Raw genomic sequence first — 17,334 nt, forward strand, 5'->3', positions numbered from 1 at the left:
CATCTTGTGTAAGGAAGCGCGTAAGGTTGCGAAGTTCACTGACCCGAGGGGGCTGCGTGCTGACCCCGCACTTCACTGGGGAGCCCTCTTGGGTAGTGTGAGACGCCTGCCCGCCCAGGGACAGGTCACTCTCCCAGGCTCCATGTCTTTACCATTACCAGGGCACGCCACTCAATCTGGATGTGAGTGGGGGCGGATGAGGTTCTGAAGGGCACACCAGCACTGGATGTGGGGGCGGGGGGCAGTGGGGGTCTTATTCTCCAGACGCTTACTCTATGTAGTTGTCACAAACATCAAAGAATGTCAGGTCTCGTTTCTGTAGAGCAGAGACTTTGGCCTGACCAGGTCCACAGACCTGTCTCACTTGTGTCACCCAATCAATGTGTTACTGGGTGCCATACTTTAAAATGAGATATTTCAAATGATTGACTTTTCCGGCCGGGCACGGTGGCTCACGCCCATAATCCCAGCACTTTGGGAGGCCAAGGCAGGTAGGTCACCTGACATCAGGAGTTCAAGATCAGCCTGGACAACGTTGCAAAACACCATCTCTACTAATAATACAAAAATTAGCTGGGCATGGTGGCAGGCGCCTGTAATCCCAGCTACTTGATTGGCTGAGGCAGGAGAATCACTTGAACCCGGGAGGCGGAGGTTGCAGTGAGCCCAGATCGCGCCATTGCACTCCAGCCTGGGCAACAAGAACAAAACTCTGTCTCAAAAAAAAAAAAAAATTATGGACTTTTCTTTAAAATCTGATTTGGCAGTGCTAGGTAGGTCCAGGAGTGCTACCACCTTGCCAGAGCTGGTACACAGGTGGTCAGGTGCTCTCTGGCTCACCCCCATCTGGCCAGATCACGGTCCCCAGCAATGTGGGGGGGTTGCATCCCTCACTGTGATACAGGGAGTGCCCTTAGTGTCTTATAGGCAGGGGTCTCTCGCAGGCACCTCTGGGTGTCCCTATGGCCCCTCCCAGGTGGGAGCTGAGGCTAGGTTGCAAAAAGGAAGGTGGGAGCAAGTAGGGGCTTCACAATAACACCCAAGAAAGCACACGCACCCCAGGGTCCCACCCCAGTGCTCCCAGATGCTCCCACAGATGTGGTTCCGGTCAGGCGCAGTGCAGCTGCTACGGCTCCACCAGCCCCGGGCTTTCCAGGCAGGTGGGCCTGGGAGTAGTTAAGCTTTGTCCCAGAACAGTGGGGGATGGAGCCATCGTTAAAACCACAGCTCTGGCCCCAGTATCCCACCCCGGAGACATCCCAGCCCATGCCTCAGCAAAGCCCCTGTGAATTCCAGCAGTGTTTATTGAGCACACCACGTCGGGGAGAGGCGGCAGTGGTTTCCACGGTCACCAAAGTAAGGCTTGTGCACTTGCTGAGCTTCCAGATGCGAGTTAGTAAGCTAAATTCAAAAGTAGAACGGGCACCTCCAAAGAGTACGATAAAAACATTTCGCATCAAACGTGATTAAAAAAATACAAAAGTTAAACCCACAGGCAAAGAGGAAAATGACAATCCTGAGAGCTGCCCTGAAACGTGAGCCTCGAACCTCGTCTAAATCCTGTAAGAAGGTAAACCCTGGGGAGGCCAGCACCCCTCGGGAGAGTGGGAGTGAACGGGGAGCCCACCTGGCTTCTGTCTGGGCAAACCTTCATAGCACCCCTGGCAGGACATGTGTGCAGTCCCCCAATGGGCAGAGGCACTGCGGGGTGGACACACGAGGGCTGCGGGGCGGTGGCGGAGCCGAACCCGGCGGCCAGGGCAAAGCGGGAAAGGCCCGGCCTCTCTGGCATTTCCCAGCTTTGGTGGCTCCCAAGAGATGGTGGTTCCCACTTGCCCTGCCACAGCTGTGGCCAGGCAGCAGGGTCGGACCTGAGCCTGTGGTCACAGCAGACCGGCTACCACTCAGCTCCAGGCCCTTGTTTCCAATCCTCGGTGTCCAGGGGAGAAAGCTGGTCCCAGAGGCCCCAGGCCAGGGGTGGGAGAAGAGAAGGAAGGCCAGGCCCGGCCTCTGGGACCAGCTGTAGCCCTTCTGAGCTGGGGCCCAGCACTCAGCAGAAGCCAGGTGGGGACAGAGCGTGGCAGTGGCGTTCCTGTACAGAGGGGAGGCAGGCAGGAGTTGCAGACGGTGGCAGCTGCTAGGACAGCATGGACTGCTGCACGGCCTTCTGCAGTGACTGCCGTGTCACCAGCAGGCGTACCACCTCCTCCGAGCGCTTGGTGAGCCGCTTCCGGGCCTGGTCGTGTGTGACCATGGTCATGTCCCAGCCGTTCACCTGGCCCAGGGAGAGAAGACAGGCCCACCTCAGCTCCCCACCCTCTGGGATCTGGAAGCAGAGGGCTTTGGAGGCCCGGGTCATTCAAGTAAGCCCCCAGCCTAACATCCCAGGCCAAGCACTGTGGCTGAGACACACACAGGAGAGAAAGCCGGCGTCCTCTGGGGCAATACCAGCATGGGTTCCCAACTGGCTATGGTGAGTTCCTCCCAGCTGGGAGGCTGCGGCAGGTCCCCAACCCCATGTGCTTCAGACCTGCTGGCCCAAACCTTGTGTTTCCTCCTTTGGGACACGTGTTACCTGCATGATCTTGTCTCCAATCTGCAGCCCAGCGATTTCAGCAGGGCCTCCTTCGGACACCCGTGTGACATAAATACCCTGGAAAGGGGTAGCCCAAGTCAAGCCCTGTGGTCCCTGGACTGGCCCCTTAACCACAGAGCGGAAGCCAGCATGGCACATTGCCAGCCATCCCTCTGTCCCCGCACCCAGCCTGTCCCAGCACACACGGTCAGTGAGGACTATTCCGAGAGAGCCAGGACAGAGTGTCGCTGCCCCACTGTGCGCTGGCCGTGCTCCCCTGGGCTTTGTCTGGACAGCCTTTCCTCACCCCTACCCATCCTGATTCTCACTAGGTCAGTTCCAATGCCTGCTTAGAGAACATGGTTTGAGAGATGAGGTCTGCTCCTTCCATGGGGGCCCAGGAAACAAAGACCCACCATCTCAGGCCCCTGTGCCCCATGGAGCGGTCCCAGGACCCCAGAACCCCCTCACCTTGTCCGTCTTGTCTTCGGAAAAGGGATTCTGGGAAGGATCCTGGTCGATTCCACCTCCAATGCTAAAACCCAGGATTAAGTTCTCACCTTGACGCAGCTTGTGAATTTCAACTCTTTGCTGGCAAAGAAAAAAAGCCAGTTGCGGGAAGTGGGTGGTTGGAGAATGAGGCTGGTGTGTGTCCCCAGCAGCAGCCTCAGAGCCATGCCAAGGGGGTGGGGCCCAGGCCTCTGCAGGAATCCAGCTGCTTACCAGCCTGGGAGGCTGAGGAGCTGGCACTCAGAACTTGGCCACGTTGATCCACCCACACAGCCCTCTGTCCTCAACCTGTCCCCACTTCCCCTATTAGTCTTAGGCACTGGTCCTGGTCAACACGTGGTCAGAGCCCCTGCTGGCCCAAGAGTCCAGGTGCTATGGCTTTTGTGGGTGGGAAGCCCATCTCACAGGAGGTGCTCTGGAAAAACAGAGATCAAACTTGCATAGAAAGGAGAGGAAGGGCTTCCCGGCCAAGGGGACCAGAGCACAGCACAGGCTTCAAGGTGCTGTGGATACGTGTTCGTGAGACTGGAGTGTCCAGTGCAGGACACAGAACTGGGAGGCGAGATGAGGCTGAAAGTGTAAGGCTGGGGCCAGATCCCGTCCTGAAGGGGAGTAGGGGTGTCTCCCTAAGCCCCGGGCCCTGCTCTTGTGCAGAAACAAGAGTGTTCTGAGGCGCTCCCACCATGCTCTGGGGTTACGGTCCCCAACTGTGCCAAGTTCCTTTCAAAGCCCTCGGCAAGCACTGTCCAGTAAGCAGATGCTGGGAGCCAGACCAGATCACTCCCAAGGTCAAGTTTTAACAGGAAGGAGAAAAGAAGCAAAAGATGACAATCCAGACTGGACCTAAAGAAGTTTCCCAAAGCGGGGATTATTTGCATCAGGCTTTGAGGGGGTGATGGGTAGCCTTGATCCTGAACCCACTGGAGTTCTCAGGAATGGAGTAGGGCACGGCATGGTCAGGTTCATTGCTAGAATGACCACTCAGGTAATCAGCAGAGGAACAGACATCTCACAAAAGCAGGATGCAGAGGCTAGGGGACGTGGAGCTACCTGAAAATGGAGATCTACAGACTTAGGGACCACTCATGGAGGAGAGGAGTCAAGAGGAGCACCCAGCCACCTTGCCTGGCTGAACACACATCACTCAGATGAGGACCCAGGAGGAGGAGGAACAGGTTGGGTTGGAGTGCCAGGAGCTGCGGGGCAGGTGTCCAGAAGGCAGATGGATCAATGGAGCCAGAGTTCAGAGGAATGGCCTAAATGGCTTTAACATTCTCAAAATTCTACATGGGAGAGGGTGGGGACTGGGGAGTGAGCCTGCCCAACCCCATCCCCAATCCAAGACTCAAGGGAGAGGCCAGACCATACACACCATGTTCAAGCACATTCCTGTGTTACTAGAATTGGGAGGCATGCGCCTGCAATTTTGGGGAAGGCCCTGGGACCAGTTATAGCATGAGGGAGCGGGGCAGGAAGCATGAGACCCACTGCACCTGGGTCCTCATGCCCCAAACTGAGCTCCTCCAGGCCTGCTTCGCCGGCATAGTCAGAAGATTACAGGCCCTTGGGTTGGGAGACAGGGCTGTCACTGATTTGCTGGGTGAGGTCATGCAGAAGGTGGCTTGCTCTGGCTCCTCACATGCCCCTGCCCCCGCCCCCCTTCTAGCTAAAGAGTAAACTTGGTGCCCCCTCTCTGGGGCAGCTAGGGATCTAAAAAAGCCAGGCTGGGCGGGGCGCGGTACCTCACACCTGTTATCCCAGCACTTTGGGAGGCTGAGGCAGGTGGATCACCTGAGGTCAGGAGTTCAAGACAAGCCTGGCCAACATGGTGAAACCCCGTCTCTACTAAACATACAAAAATTAGGTGGGCGTGCTGGTGCACGTCTGTAATCCCAGCTACTCGGGAAGCTGAGGCAGGAGAATCGCTTGAACCCAGGAGGCGGAGGTTGCAGCGAGCCGAGATCACGCCACTGTACTCCAGCCTGGGTGACAGAGCAAGACTGTCTCAAAACAAAAACAAAAAAAAAAGGCTGGTGCAGGGAGGGTGAAGCTTAGGACAGCTGTCAGATGGTCCAGCAATGTTTCCTCCTGGCCCAGGCCTGAGCTGGTGCTCTAAGCTCAGCCTCATGTGTTGCCTTTATCAGTGGCTTCTCTGCCTCCACCCACCTGATTGCTGAGCTTCTCCAGCACACCCATCTGAGATAACACACTCAGTCCCTAAGGCTCCAGGGCGGGGACTTGACCTACTGCCCACCCGGCAGGCATTTCTTCTCGTCCTCTGAACGCTGTCGGGAGGTAGGCAGGAGACCTGAGTCTATCCTGAGGTCTTCTCTGGCTGAGCACTTCTTTCTGGGACTCCCTAGCTCTGTCATAGGGTTGCTCTCCAGGCCCCGTCCCACCGTGACACAGGCGTCTGAGTCTAACGTCCCAGCCTCCCTTCCTCCCTCTTCCTAGTCTAATACCACTCAGCACCTAAAACAAGCCAGAGGGCGGCCAGGGGCCTAGGCTAGCCCCCAGAGGGTCTACTCAGGACTCAAGTGCCAGGAGGGAGGCCTGGACTTTTCTGCCTTAAGGGCTGGAGAACCAAGAAAAGTTCCAAGACGCAACGCTCATCGCAGCTATACGAGCGTCCACCCTGGACCAGGCGGCGAGTGGGTCGGAGGAGCAAAGCTGGACAGGAAGAGGGAAGGGGCTGCCACGGCAGGCTCAGGACAGCTCCACCCCCAGATCTCCCTTCGGGCGGCGGCGCAAGCTGCAGCGGAGGAAGCATTTCCTCATTCCAGAGGCTGCGACTCATGGACGTCGGGATCGGCGCCCGCCCCCCGCAGCTCCTCGGCTGGGGACACGGAGGCCCGGGAAGGGGGCGCTTTCCCAGGCTCCCGCAGCCGGGTCTATCCCCGTGGCCCTCCCCGCCCCGCGCGCGCAGTCTGGGCTCCGTCCAGGGTCTCGGGAGGCTCTCGGGTCCCGGCTGTCCCTGTTTCGTGGCTGGGGGAACTGCGGCCCGCTCCGGCAAAGCGGGAACCCGAGCCCTTGCCGCCGGTTCGCAGGAGCCCCGGGTTCGATGCTTTTGTCAACCAGCTTGGGGTGTCCGTTTCCCGCTCTGCGAGGTGGGGTCAGGCCAAGACTAGGAGGAGCCGGCGCAAGCGCACTCACCACCACGGCGGTGACCGGCTGGCCCGGGATGTAGGACATCTCGACCCCACTCTGGTCGCCCAGCGCCGCTCCGAGAAGCCGGCAGCAGAGTCCCAGCGGCCGCGCCCTCGCTGCTTAACAAAGGCCGTCCCGCTCGGCCCGCCCCCTCATGAATAGTTAACAAACCTCCAGCCAATCACTGGCCGGAGCGCTACTCCGCTTTCGGAAGTCCCGGCGCGTGCGTAGAAAAGCAGGCAGAGGGTGGAGCCTGTCTGGGGCGCCCACGGCGCAGGCGCGGAGGGCGGGGCGGGACCTGGGCGCGTGCGCAGCCCGGGACCTCCCGGCAGCCTTCAGAGCAAGATGGCGCCGCAGGCATCGCTTCCCCTGCCCGTCTGAGGGAACCCTAAGTACTGTGTCCGGCGCCGTGTTCCAGGTAACTGGGCCAGCGTGGCCGGGGAACGCAGACGCGCCACCACCTCCCGGCCGGCTCGCACCCTCAATCTCCTCGGCGTTTTTGGAAGGTCCGAGGCCCAGGATTGGTGCCAGGTCTCGGAAGCTCCAGGGGGAGGGGGCGGCGTGAACCCAACTCACCGAGCTCCGGGCGCTGCTTGTAACTTGGTTTTCTCCGCAGCTCCGCGTTGTTCCGCGAGAAAGCGAGAGGCCGAGCCCCGGCGGGTGCGATGGCCGCGGTGGTGGCCAAGCGGGAAGGGCCGCCGTTCATCAGCGAGGCGGCCGTGCGGGGCAACGCCGCCGTCCTGGATTATTGCCGGACCTCGGTGTCAGCGCTGTCGGGGGCCACGGCCGGCATCCTCGGCCTCACCGGCCTCTACGGCTTCATCTTCTACCTGCTCGCCTCCGTCCTGCTCTCCCTGCTCCTCATTCTCAAGGCGGGAAGGAGGTGGAACAAATATTTCAAATCACGGAGACCCCTCTTTACAGGAGGCCTCATCGGGGGCCTCTTCACCTACGTCCTGTTCTGGACGTTCCTCTACGGCATGGTGCACGTCTACTGAAATGGGGGCCCGGGGGACTTTTTTTAAAAACCAGATCGGGAGGACTGTGGCCAGCAATTAACACCGTGTAGACTTCCTTAGTCCTTAAGTGGTTGAATTCGCTGCTTGTTCTGTAACCTTATAAATAATTTATATCTGAAGACGGAGAGCCTGTAATATTCTTCAGATTAAATGAAGCGTGAGACACTTGGTATAGTTCTTTCCTGCCATAAAGCTTAGTCTGCCACTGATGCAAAATCGCCGAGATTTGACTCCTGGAGAGCAGGGACTGGGCCAGAGCCTTGTGTTAAGTCCTTGCATTTACACATAGGCCATCCAGAAACGGACCCCAAGGGCCTACATAAGGAAATAACTTCTTATTAACATCCTAAGAAGCAGTAACAGTTAATATGTATTAAGAGCTTCCTGGGCCGGCGCGGTGGCTGATGTCTGTAATCCCAGCATTTTGGGAGGCTGAGGTGGGTGGATAACCTGAGGTCAGGAGTTCAAGACCAGCCTGGCCAACATGGCAAAACTCCGTGTCTACTAAAAATACAAATATTAGCCGGGTGTGGTGGTGCGCGCCTGCAATGGCAGGTACTGGAGAGGCCGAGGCAGGAGAATCGCTTGAACCCTAGAGGCAAAGGTTGCAGTGAGCCAAGATTGCACCACTGCATTCCAGCCTGGGTGATGGAGCGCGACTCCGTCCGTCTCTCATGAAAAAAAAAAACAGAGTTCCCTTTATGCTGGCATTGTGACTTCTACTTTTTACACTGATCCTCCCATTTAATTTTAGCAATAACCTTACAGGGTAGATGTTATTGTTAGCTCCCTGGTAAGGAACCTGAGGCTCAGAGAGGTTAAATACTTCTGCCAGAGGAGATACAGCTAGGAAGAGACAGAGCCAGGATTCAAACGCAGGTCTCTTAATTTGCTCTTGATAGGCTGGGTGTACCTTTCCCAGGCCAGCGTTCCCTCCCACTAACCACTAACCACTACTTCCAGGTATAAATGGTGTCATTTTAGTTCCGTTTCATTTAGTGACAGTCTTTTCCATAAGAAAAAATAAAGTCAAGATTTTATATATATATATACACACATACACACACACACACACACACACACACAGGCACCTGCCACCACGCCCGGCTAATGTTTTGTATTTTTAGTAGAGACGGGGTTTCACCGTGTTAGCCAGGATGGTCTTGATCTCCTGACCTCGTGATCCACCTGCCTCAGCCTCCCGAAGTGCTGAGATTACAGGCGTGAGCCACTGCGCCCGGCCAGTCAAGCTGTATTTTTTAGAATATGTCTAGGGAAGATTAAATATTGTTTGGACATTTAGGCCAGCACAGTGGCTCATGCCTATAATCCCAGCACTTTGGGAGGCTGAGGCAGGCGGATCACCCAAGGTCAGGAGTTCGAGACAAGCCTGGCCAACATGGTGAAACCCCATCCCTACTAAAAATAAGATGCAAAAATTAGGCGTGGCGGTGGGCACCTGTAATCCCAGCTACTTGGGAGGCTGAGGCAGGAGAATCACTTGAGCCCGGAAGGTGGAGGTTGCAGTGAGCCAAGATCGTGCCACTGCACTCCAGTCTGGGTGACAGCAAGATTCCATCTCAAAAAAAAAATTGGACATTTAAACTGAATTTTGGGCTTGTTTAGGTTGTAAACACCTCCATGTGTTAATCCCTGATCCTTTCTTGTCAAGAGAGTTATCTTAAAATGCATTTGTGGCCGGGCACCTGTAATCCCAGCCCTTTGGGAGGCTGAGGTGGATGGATCACCTGAGGTGGGGAGTTCGATACCAACCTGACCAATATGGAGAAACCCCGTCTCTACCAAAAATACAAAATTAGCCAGGCGTGGTGGCACATGCCGGTAATCCCAGCTACTAGGGAGGCTGAGGCAGGAGAATTGCTTGAACCTGGGAGGCAGGGGTTGCAGTGAGCCGAGATGGCGCCATTGCACTCCAGCCTGGGCAACAAGAGCGAAACTGCATCTCAAAAAAAAAAGAAAGAATAAAACGCGTGTGTTTATTTGATATTGCAATATAATTATAGTAGTTGCCTGAGTGCAGTGGCTCATGCTGTGATACCAGCACTTTGGGAGGCCAAGGCTTGAGCCCAGGAGATCAAGACCAGCCTGGGCAACATAGTGAGATTCCCATCTCTACAAAAAAACATGTAATTAGCCAGGTGTGGTGGCCTGTGCCTGTAGTCCCAGCTACTCAGGAGGCTGAGGTGGGAGGATCAGGATCACCTGGGCCCAGGAGGTTGAGGCCACAGTGAGCCATAATTTGCCACTACACTCCAACCTGGGCAACAGCGAGACCCTGTCTAAAAAGAAATTACGGTAATGAACATGATGGTGCTCATTGGATTTATAGTTAACTGGGGAGACCAGCATCACCTAATTTCACAAATACTTAAATTATGGTAAGTACTGTGAAGAGAGGACACAGCAAATCTAGCCCAAGTTGGGGGATGGAGGTCAAGGAAGTCTTTGAGGAAATGACATTACATCTGAAACCCAAAGGTTGAATAATATGGCCAAGTAAAGTGTGGGGAAGGGGTTACCTTCAGGAAAGCGCATGTTTCCAGGCCATTGGGTAGGAAGGAATGTGACTGTATTTAGAGAGTGAGAGAAGAGGCCACAGGGTAGACCCAGACCAGATCATGGAGGGCAGTAATGGGTACAGGGGCATGTCCCTGTAGGAGGCTGGAATGGGAAAATCAAGATCACTTGAGCCCGGGAGGTTCAGGCTGCAGTGAGCTCCCATTTGCCCTGGCCTTGATCCTCAGAGCAAATGGTGGAAGCCTTTGGAAGTTTTTAGTCTGAAGTGATGTAATCACATTTGGATTTTTTTTTTTTTTTTTTTAATAATCTGTTTGCGTTTGGAAGGGGATCTGACAGCTTGAATCCAAGACCCCTTTTGACAGATCATAGCCCATGGCCAGTCATGGAAATGGATCTGGGACCCAGACCTGTTAAATTCCGTTTCAGCTTCAGGACCACACGCACACGACGCCAAGGAGAAGCCGAGGCCATAGTGTTGCCTCCCTATCCCAGTGAGCCCTTTCTCTGCCCCCCACTGAAGATCCTCAGTGGTTCGCCCACCTCTGTCCTCTCAGAACCTCCTCTGAGTGGGAAGGAAAGGTTCATTCCTGGTGTGAGGGAGAAGCAGAGGGAGTCCTCGGCCTGGTGGGAGAGGAGGAAGAAGGAAGAGGGATAAATGAGCTGATGATGTACTTACCCATTTCCCTATTGTTGGGCAGTAAGTTTGAAATGTTCACTACTATAAAAAATTCTCCAATGAATGTCTGCGTTTATATTGTCTTGAGAAATTTAGTAAGTTCCTACAGCAGAAGATAAAAATTTGATTCCAAATGATTTCAAGTTGTTAGATTACACTAATTGAATGAAAAGTACCAGTTTTATCAGTGCCTTCCTAGTCTATAATTTTAATAGTTGTTCATTTAAAGCATTTCCATAATTTGAATTTCCTTGCAAGATAATGAGGATATAATATATGGGTTACTAATTGTTTCTCGTGTCTGCCTCTTTTGATCTTGCCTTCCTACATTTTCCTTCAAAATACGGGTAAAAGGCCGGGCGCGGTGGCTCACGCCTGGAATCCCAACACTTTGGGAGGCTGAGGTGGGCGGATCACCTGAGGTCGGGAGTTCGAGATCAGCCTGACCAACATGGAGAGACCCTGTCTCTATTAAAAATGCAAAATTAGCCGGGCGTGGTTGTACATGCCTCTAATCCCAGCTACTCAGGAGGCTGAGGCAGGAGAATTGCTTGAACCCGGGAGGCAGAGGTTGCAGTGAGCCATTGCACTCCGGCCTTGGCAACAAGAGCAGAACTCCATCTCAAAAAAAAAAAAAAAAAAAATTAGAATACAGGGAAAAATGGGCCGGGCATGGTGGCTCTCGCCTGTAGTCCCAGCACTTTGGGAGGCCAAGGTGGGTGGATCACAAGGTCAGAAGTTTGAGACCAGCCTGACCAACATGGTGAAACCCTGTCTCTATTAAAAATACAAAAAAAATTAGCCAGGCGTGGTGGCGCACACCTGTAATCCCAGCTACTCAGGAGGCTGAGGCAGAAGAATCGCTTGAGCCTGGGAGGCGGAGGCTGCAGTGAGCCGAGATCGTGCCACTGCACTCCAGCCTGGGCTACAGAGCAAGACTCCGTCTCAAAAAATATATATACACACTATATCTATACTATATATGTTACATATATATACACTATATTATATAGAATATATTATATATAGTATATATAGGATATATATAGTATATATTATATGTAGTATATGTTATATGTAGCATATATAGTATATATGATACATATATATGATATATAGTATATATATATATGCACTTTATATATATATACACACACACAGGTAAACATGAAGCCATGAGGGGAAGAAAGTCAGGACACATTTGAAATTGATACCGTTTATTGTTTTATGACCAAATAAGAGTGTCGGAGAATGCATGTATTGGGCAGGTGCCAGAAAGCGTCTGCCATCTCCCCCGCTCATTCTGTGTACTGGCCTGAGGGCAAACAGCTGGCAGGAAGGTGGTGTCTCTAGGAGAGAGTTCTTGGATCCACTAGAGAGGATGCTCTGAGGGAAGTTGCGGCACTTGGAGAGGGGAGTGGGGCGGAACCAAATGGAGCCCTTCTCCAGACATGCGCGATGCTGTTCCAAGTGAGGTAATCTAGGAGCTCTACGGGGCACTGTGGTCCTTAGCTGAGGTGCTCAAGGACTCTGGAAGGAAGTCATGTTCCCCACTTACAACCCGTTCCCTAGTGCGGGAAGCCAGCCCTGGAGACAGGAAGAACTGACGGCAGGGGGTGGGGCAAAAAGCCATGATGGGTCTGTCCTGATGACCCCAGCATCAGACGTGGAGGTCACTTTGCTCTTTCATGGCTGGTCCCCGTGATGTGACATGGATAGCACCCAGTGTACAAATTTCCCATTGGGCCGCATCATGGCATTCTCAAAGGCCTGGGATCGCTCGGTGCCGGACGGCTGGGTTTAGGATGGGGCCTGAACATAAGCAGAGGCAATTCACGTGCTCCTGGAATATCAGAACAGAAAGGAGCTCCAGAGGCTGGCACTCTCATCTCCCAGTGAGGCAACCAGTGCCCAGGGAGAAGGGCTTTCCCAAGTCTGAAAGGAGCTCCAGTTCCTGCTTCACTTCTCCCCATTTAAAAGCCAGTTTCCATCAGACTAATGAGCCTCCCACTCTTGCACCAAGATTATGCAGAAAAACGGTGGGAGCTGGGGGCTGCGCAAAAAGCAAGGAAACTGGAAGAGTGTGACACTGGAAGCTGTCACGGGATCTCTGGTTTTTCTGAGCACGGGGGCCCTGATGGGCAGTCAGGAGGTCACTGAAAGGCTTGGCCGGCCTTGAAGAAACAATGAGGGTAAGTCCTCTAAGGAAGCAAAGTCTAAAGGGGCAACCCTCACAGCTAAAGACAGTCAACTTGATTAAACAAAAGCCTCGCCAAACCTGGCTCCTGTCTGCCGCCTTCACCCAGCTTCTCCGTTGCTCCTTCCCACGTCAAAGCGTTTCTTCACACCTGCGCTTACCTCACCTGGAATGCTTCCCCGTCACCTAGTTAGGCTGCTATAACCTTTCAGATTTCAACCCACAGGTCGCTTCCTTGGGGAGACTTTATCTGGCTACTCCTCATTCACCTCTCCGACACCCCATTCCGCCTGCAATGACAGGCATGATGATTTGATAACGCCCAGTAGACTGGATACCCTCGAGGGCAGGGATCATGTCTGTGTTGCTCATCCCTGTCTCAGCAGCGTCTGGTCCAACACCTGACACGTCACGGGGACTCCATAAACATTTCCTGGCTAAAGGAATGACTAACTGTAGGAAGACATTTTCTTTTTTTTTGGAGATGGAGTCTTGCTCTGTCGCCCAGGCTGGAGTGCAGTGGCATGATCTTGGCTCACTGCAAGCTCTGCCTCCCAGGTTCAAGCCATTCTCCTGCTCAGCCTCCCGAGTAGCTGAGACTACAGGTGCATGCCGCCACACCCAGCTAATTTTTTGTATTTTAGTAGAGACAGGATTTCACCATGTTGCCCAGGCTGTTCTCGAACCCCTGAACTCAGGCAATCCGCCCGCCTCGACCTCCCACAGTGCTAGGATTACAGGCGTGAGCCACGGCGCCCGGCTAGGAAGACATTTCCATTGCAATACGAAACAAACAGTACGACTATCCTCAGGTTCTGTGGCTTCTGCCAGCCATTTCAGTCTGGTTAAAATCAGCGGCCATGACTCCTGCCTTTTTTGCTTCCTCCCAAACCTAAAAGTCACCAAGTTATAAAGTGCAAGGCTTTGCTTCAGTGAGGAAGTGGCACACCTGAGTGGATCACCTGGATCTTCACTTTTTTTTTGAGACAAGAGTCTCACTCTGTCGCCCAGGCTGGAGTGTAGGGGCATGATCTCAGCTCACTGCAACCTCTGCCTCCCAGGTTCAAGTGATTCTCCTGCCTCAGCCTCCCAAGTAGCTGGGATTACAGGCATCTGCCACCACGCCCAGCTAATTTTTGTATTTTTAGTAGAGACGGAGCTTCACCATGTTGGCCAGGCTGGCCTCGAACTCCTGACCTCAGGTGATCCACCCGCCTCGGCCTCCCAAAGCCACCGGGCCCAGCCTGGATCTTTACTTTCTAATCAGAGAGCAGTACAGGCTTGTTGCAGGTTCCCTTCCCAGACAACCCAAAGTGGGGAAGTTCCTTGCTCTGGGAGGGTTCCTGTTCTGGAGACCACGTCCCTGGGTCCCAGGAACAGCGTCACTGACACCTGCCAGGCCCCTTCTCTCCAAAGCCTCAGTGGAGGGGTGCTCTCACCCCCCCCCCTTTCTGTGTGCAGAGAGAACCCCTCCAAAGAGGGTGCTTCCAGGTAGCCGCCCAGACAGCACTGGGTCTGGTTGAGTCAGGAAAGCGCTGGGGGGCTTTTCTGCCGGGAGGCTCGGGCAGTGACGAGGGTTGAGCTCCAGGTTTCTCACTTTGGGTTTACAAGGAGACGACTCACAGACAACGGGGCGGGAGAAGAGGCCTAGTCAGCTCCCAAGCCCAACACTGAAACGTACTTCGTGTCCGTTTTTGACAGGGGAGACTCAGTCTTAAGCGCCAGCATCAGGAGAAGTTCATTACCTGAGTGAATGTGTAAGAAACCAAGCGAGTTCTCAGCAAAATCAGGGAGCCTCTTGCATTAGTAACACTGGCTGCCTCTGGGGCACGGGGAGGACGGAGGGTTGCTTCTCACCGACTATTCTTTTGCACCTTTTAAACTTTGAATCATATAAGTGTTACCTAGTCAAAATATTTTAACTTAAATCAGCTGAGCATACTGCTACTCTCAGGGTGGGGGAGGAAGCCTCTTGGTCTCTTGGTAGCATGCGTGTAAGTCTGACCTAGAAACTGGCTCCATCCACCAAAGCTGGCCTTTTTTCCCTGAGAACCAGGGCTTCTCAAATGTCACTGTGCACACAAATCACCTTGGAATCTTGTTGAAACGCAGGTTCCGATTTGGGTGCGGGGGGTGCTGGGACCTGCATTTCTAGCAGGCTCCAGTCCCTGGACCCCACTTTAAATAGTAAGGCTTGGCCGGGCGCGGTGGCTCACGCATGTAATCCCAGCACTTTGGGAGGCCAAGGCTGGCGGATCACCTGAGGTCAGGAGTTTGAGACCAGCCTGGCCAAGGTGGTGAAACCCCATCTCTACTAACACTACAAAAATTAGCCGGGCGTGGTGGTGGGCACCTGTAATCCCAGCTACTTGGGAGGCCGAAACAGGAGAATTGATTGAACCTGGGAGGCAGAGGTTGCAGTGAGCCGAGATCACAACACTGCACTCCAGCCTGGGCGAGAGAGCGAGACTCTCTCTCAAATAAATAAATAAAAAGCAAGGCTCTACAGTGATGGAGGGAGAGAGCAGCAGGTGGGTGTGGCACGGGACAGGTGGGGACGGCGGGAGGGGAATGAGGGCCTCCCTAACTCAGCCCGTTTACACCTGCTGGGTGGCACCATCCTTGATCTCGTTAGTAGTTCAGGCCCAGCCTCCGAGGAGGGCTGGGGAGACGGCAGGAGCTCGTCAGCGCCAAGGCAACTGCCTCTACCATCTGGGCAAGTCCATATTCCCCGAGCTTCCCAAGGCTGGCAGAGTCAGGTGGAGCAGAGGCCTCCCTGCCTCCCCTTACCCATCTTACCTAGACTGCCCCGGAGCTGGCTTCTGCCCCTAAGAGCCAGCTGCCTCCTGACTGCTCCAGTCCTTTCCTGGTTGCCTCCATGGCCACCTTTAAATCTTATCCTTGGGGCAAAGCCCAAATGTCCTCTTGGGTGTTGTCCAAGAGCTTTCTCCGAGCGACCACCGTTCCCGGCACGGATTTCTGAAACTCTGCTAGAGGCTAGTGGAGGGCCAGCTGGAGTGGCTGGGCCTGGCTGTGACGTCTCTGTTGGCTTTGGAGGAATTACACGTGTGCCCCTCTCCCTGAGGGCAGGTCAGTGTCTCGTTTAAGCACCTCTTGGGCGGGCCTAGCACACAGCATGCGTCGTCGTGTTTACTGCACGTATGAATGAGTGAAGGTGCAGCCAGGTTCAGGGACAATCCAAACATTCCACTTCCACTCAGGGCCCTGGCCTGCCCCTTTCCCTGGACTCCAGGGACTCCTCTTCTAGGTCTGAACCCCTCTGACCATCGGACGGCTCCCCTCCTCACTCAACGAAAAGCTTGCAGCAAGATCCCAAAGTGCAGGAGAGATGGCTGCGCCTGGAAGCCCCTGTCTCATGCAGGCACAGACTCCTCTTCCCAGTTCAGAGCTGCGGGTGGTTCCGGCCCCAACCTTCAGCGACACTGCTGGTAGCCAACAGCCCTGGCTACGTCTCCATTGTCTGCAGCTGCTCCAAATTCGCCTGTGCATTCTGCACATGGCCAGACCTGTGTGTGGGCGGGAGGGGGCGCACAGGGCAGAGAGGACTGTCGGGAGCCGGTGGGTAGGCCAGCCTCACCAGAGGCAGCACCGCTCCGCTCCGGGCAGCACCGCAGGCAGGCAGAGCATTCAGAGAGAGCGCGGTCCGCCAGGGCTCCTGCGGAAGCCCAGCATGCATAGATGCTCAGGCAGAAGCCTCTGGAGTTGCCCCCGCAAGGAGCAGCAGCAATTGCAGTGGCAGCTGGAGCGTGGGCCTGTGAGTCCGGAGCCTCCCACAGCCGCAGCGAGGCTCAGCCAAGACAAGCCAGGCAGTCGGGCTTCCCGCTTGCTCAGAATAGGAGCTCAAGTGAGCGCCCAGAAAGTAAGAGTCAACTCAGGGAGCACAGGAGGGCTGCCAGGCTCTGGGCCTACCCCATACAGACCCCTAACCTCCAGCCTCCTTGCCCCACTGCAGCCCCTGCCTCTCTCTCTCCTCACTCTTCTCCAGCCCAGTCTATTTCTTTTTTTTTTTTTTTTTTGAGACGGAGTCGTGCTCTGTCACCCAGGCTGGGATCTCAGCTCACTGCAAGCTCGGCCTCCCGGGTTCATGCCATTCTCCTGCCTCAGCCTCCCGAGTAGCTGGGACTATAGGCGCCCGCCACCTTGGCCAGCTAGATTTTTGTATTTTTTTAGTAGAGACGGGGTTTCACCGTGTTAGCCAGGATGGTCTTGATCTCCTGACCTTGTGGTCTGCCCATCTCGGCCTCCCAAAGTGCTGGGATTACAGGCTTGAGCCACCGCACGCGGCCCAGCCCAGTCTATTTCTTGCTCCTTCCCTGCCCGGGCCCAGCTCCCAGCTGAACGCTGCCAATTCCTGAACCAGCAAGGAACGAAAGCTGGGCCAGGGGAAAGGCCACCCAGGTCAGTGAGTACCTGGGGTGTGGTTTACAAGAGTCACAGAACCCCAGTCTGACTGAGCAGGAGGTGTCCAGCCCCCAGTGGTAGGGGAAAAAAAGGAAAACAAGGTACAGAAAGGGCCAGGCACCTGCTCACTGCACAGGCACTCTGCAAGGCAGACGCAGAGGAGGCCCGAGACAGGCCCCCCACCCAGCCAGACGCCCTCCCCACGCAGGCTGAGCTCGTCTGCAGAGAAGCCAGCATCCCCAGGAAG

The 17,334-nt window shown here is 54.8% G+C and overlaps 3 protein-coding genes across 11 annotated transcripts in view; 1 reads left to right on the forward strand and 2 right to left on the reverse strand.

Annotated features, from left to right (window-relative positions):
- Nucleotides 1-1,286: 1,286 nt before the first annotated feature.
- On the reverse strand, nt 1,287-6,429 carry TAX1BP3 (Tax1 binding protein 3). Its single transcript, XM_003912108.2, has 4 exons — nt 6,239-6,429; nt 3,047-3,166; nt 2,576-2,653; nt 1,287-2,275 (listed from the first exon to the last, which is right to left on the reverse strand). The coding sequence occupies exons 1-4, from the start codon at nt 6,275-6,277 to the stop codon at nt 2,138-2,140; spliced, it is 375 nt and encodes a 124-aa protein (XP_003912157.1). The 5' UTR covers nt 6,278-6,429; the 3' UTR covers nt 1,287-2,137.
- Nucleotides 6,430-6,478: 49 nt separating this feature from the next.
- EMC6 (ER membrane protein complex subunit 6) lies at nt 6,479-7,417 on the forward strand. 2 transcript variants are annotated; one of them, XM_003912109.2, is made up of 2 exons: nt 6,479-6,650; nt 6,849-7,417. In XM_003912109.2, the coding sequence occupies exon 2, from the start codon at nt 6,898-6,900 to the stop codon at nt 7,228-7,230; it is 333 nt and encodes a 110-aa protein (XP_003912158.1). In that variant the 5' UTR covers nt 6,479-6,650; nt 6,849-6,897; the 3' UTR covers nt 7,231-7,417. The 2 variants fall into 2 exon arrangements, with proteins under 2 accessions (XP_003912158.1, XP_021784262.1); XM_021928570.2 differs by lacking the exon at nt 6,479-6,650 and adding an exon at nt 6,720-6,738.
- A 2,657-nt stretch (nt 7,418-10,074) lies between these two features.
- Nucleotides 10,075-17,334, reverse strand: part of P2RX5 (purinergic receptor P2X 5) — a 31,892-nt gene continuing 24,632 nt past the window's right edge. For 2 of the 8 annotated variants that reach the window (XM_021928556.2, XM_021928553.2), the window contains one exon: nt 15,075-16,192. In XM_021928556.2, the coding sequence (XP_021784248.2) occupies nt 16,132-16,192 (61 nt within the window). In that variant the 3' untranslated portion in view covers nt 15,075-16,131. Of the gene's footprint in view, nt 10,414-15,074; nt 16,193-17,334 lie in introns of those variants that run through there. The other 6 variants (XM_009189374.4, XM_009189372.4, XR_002517934.2 and 3 more) reach the window with 5 other exon arrangements.

This window comes from Papio anubis, chromosome 17 (genome assembly GCF_008728515.1).
Source record: "Papio anubis isolate 15944 chromosome 17, Panubis1.0, whole genome shotgun sequence".
Taxonomy (NCBI): Eukaryota; Metazoa; Chordata; class Mammalia; order Primates; family Cercopithecidae; genus Papio; species Papio anubis.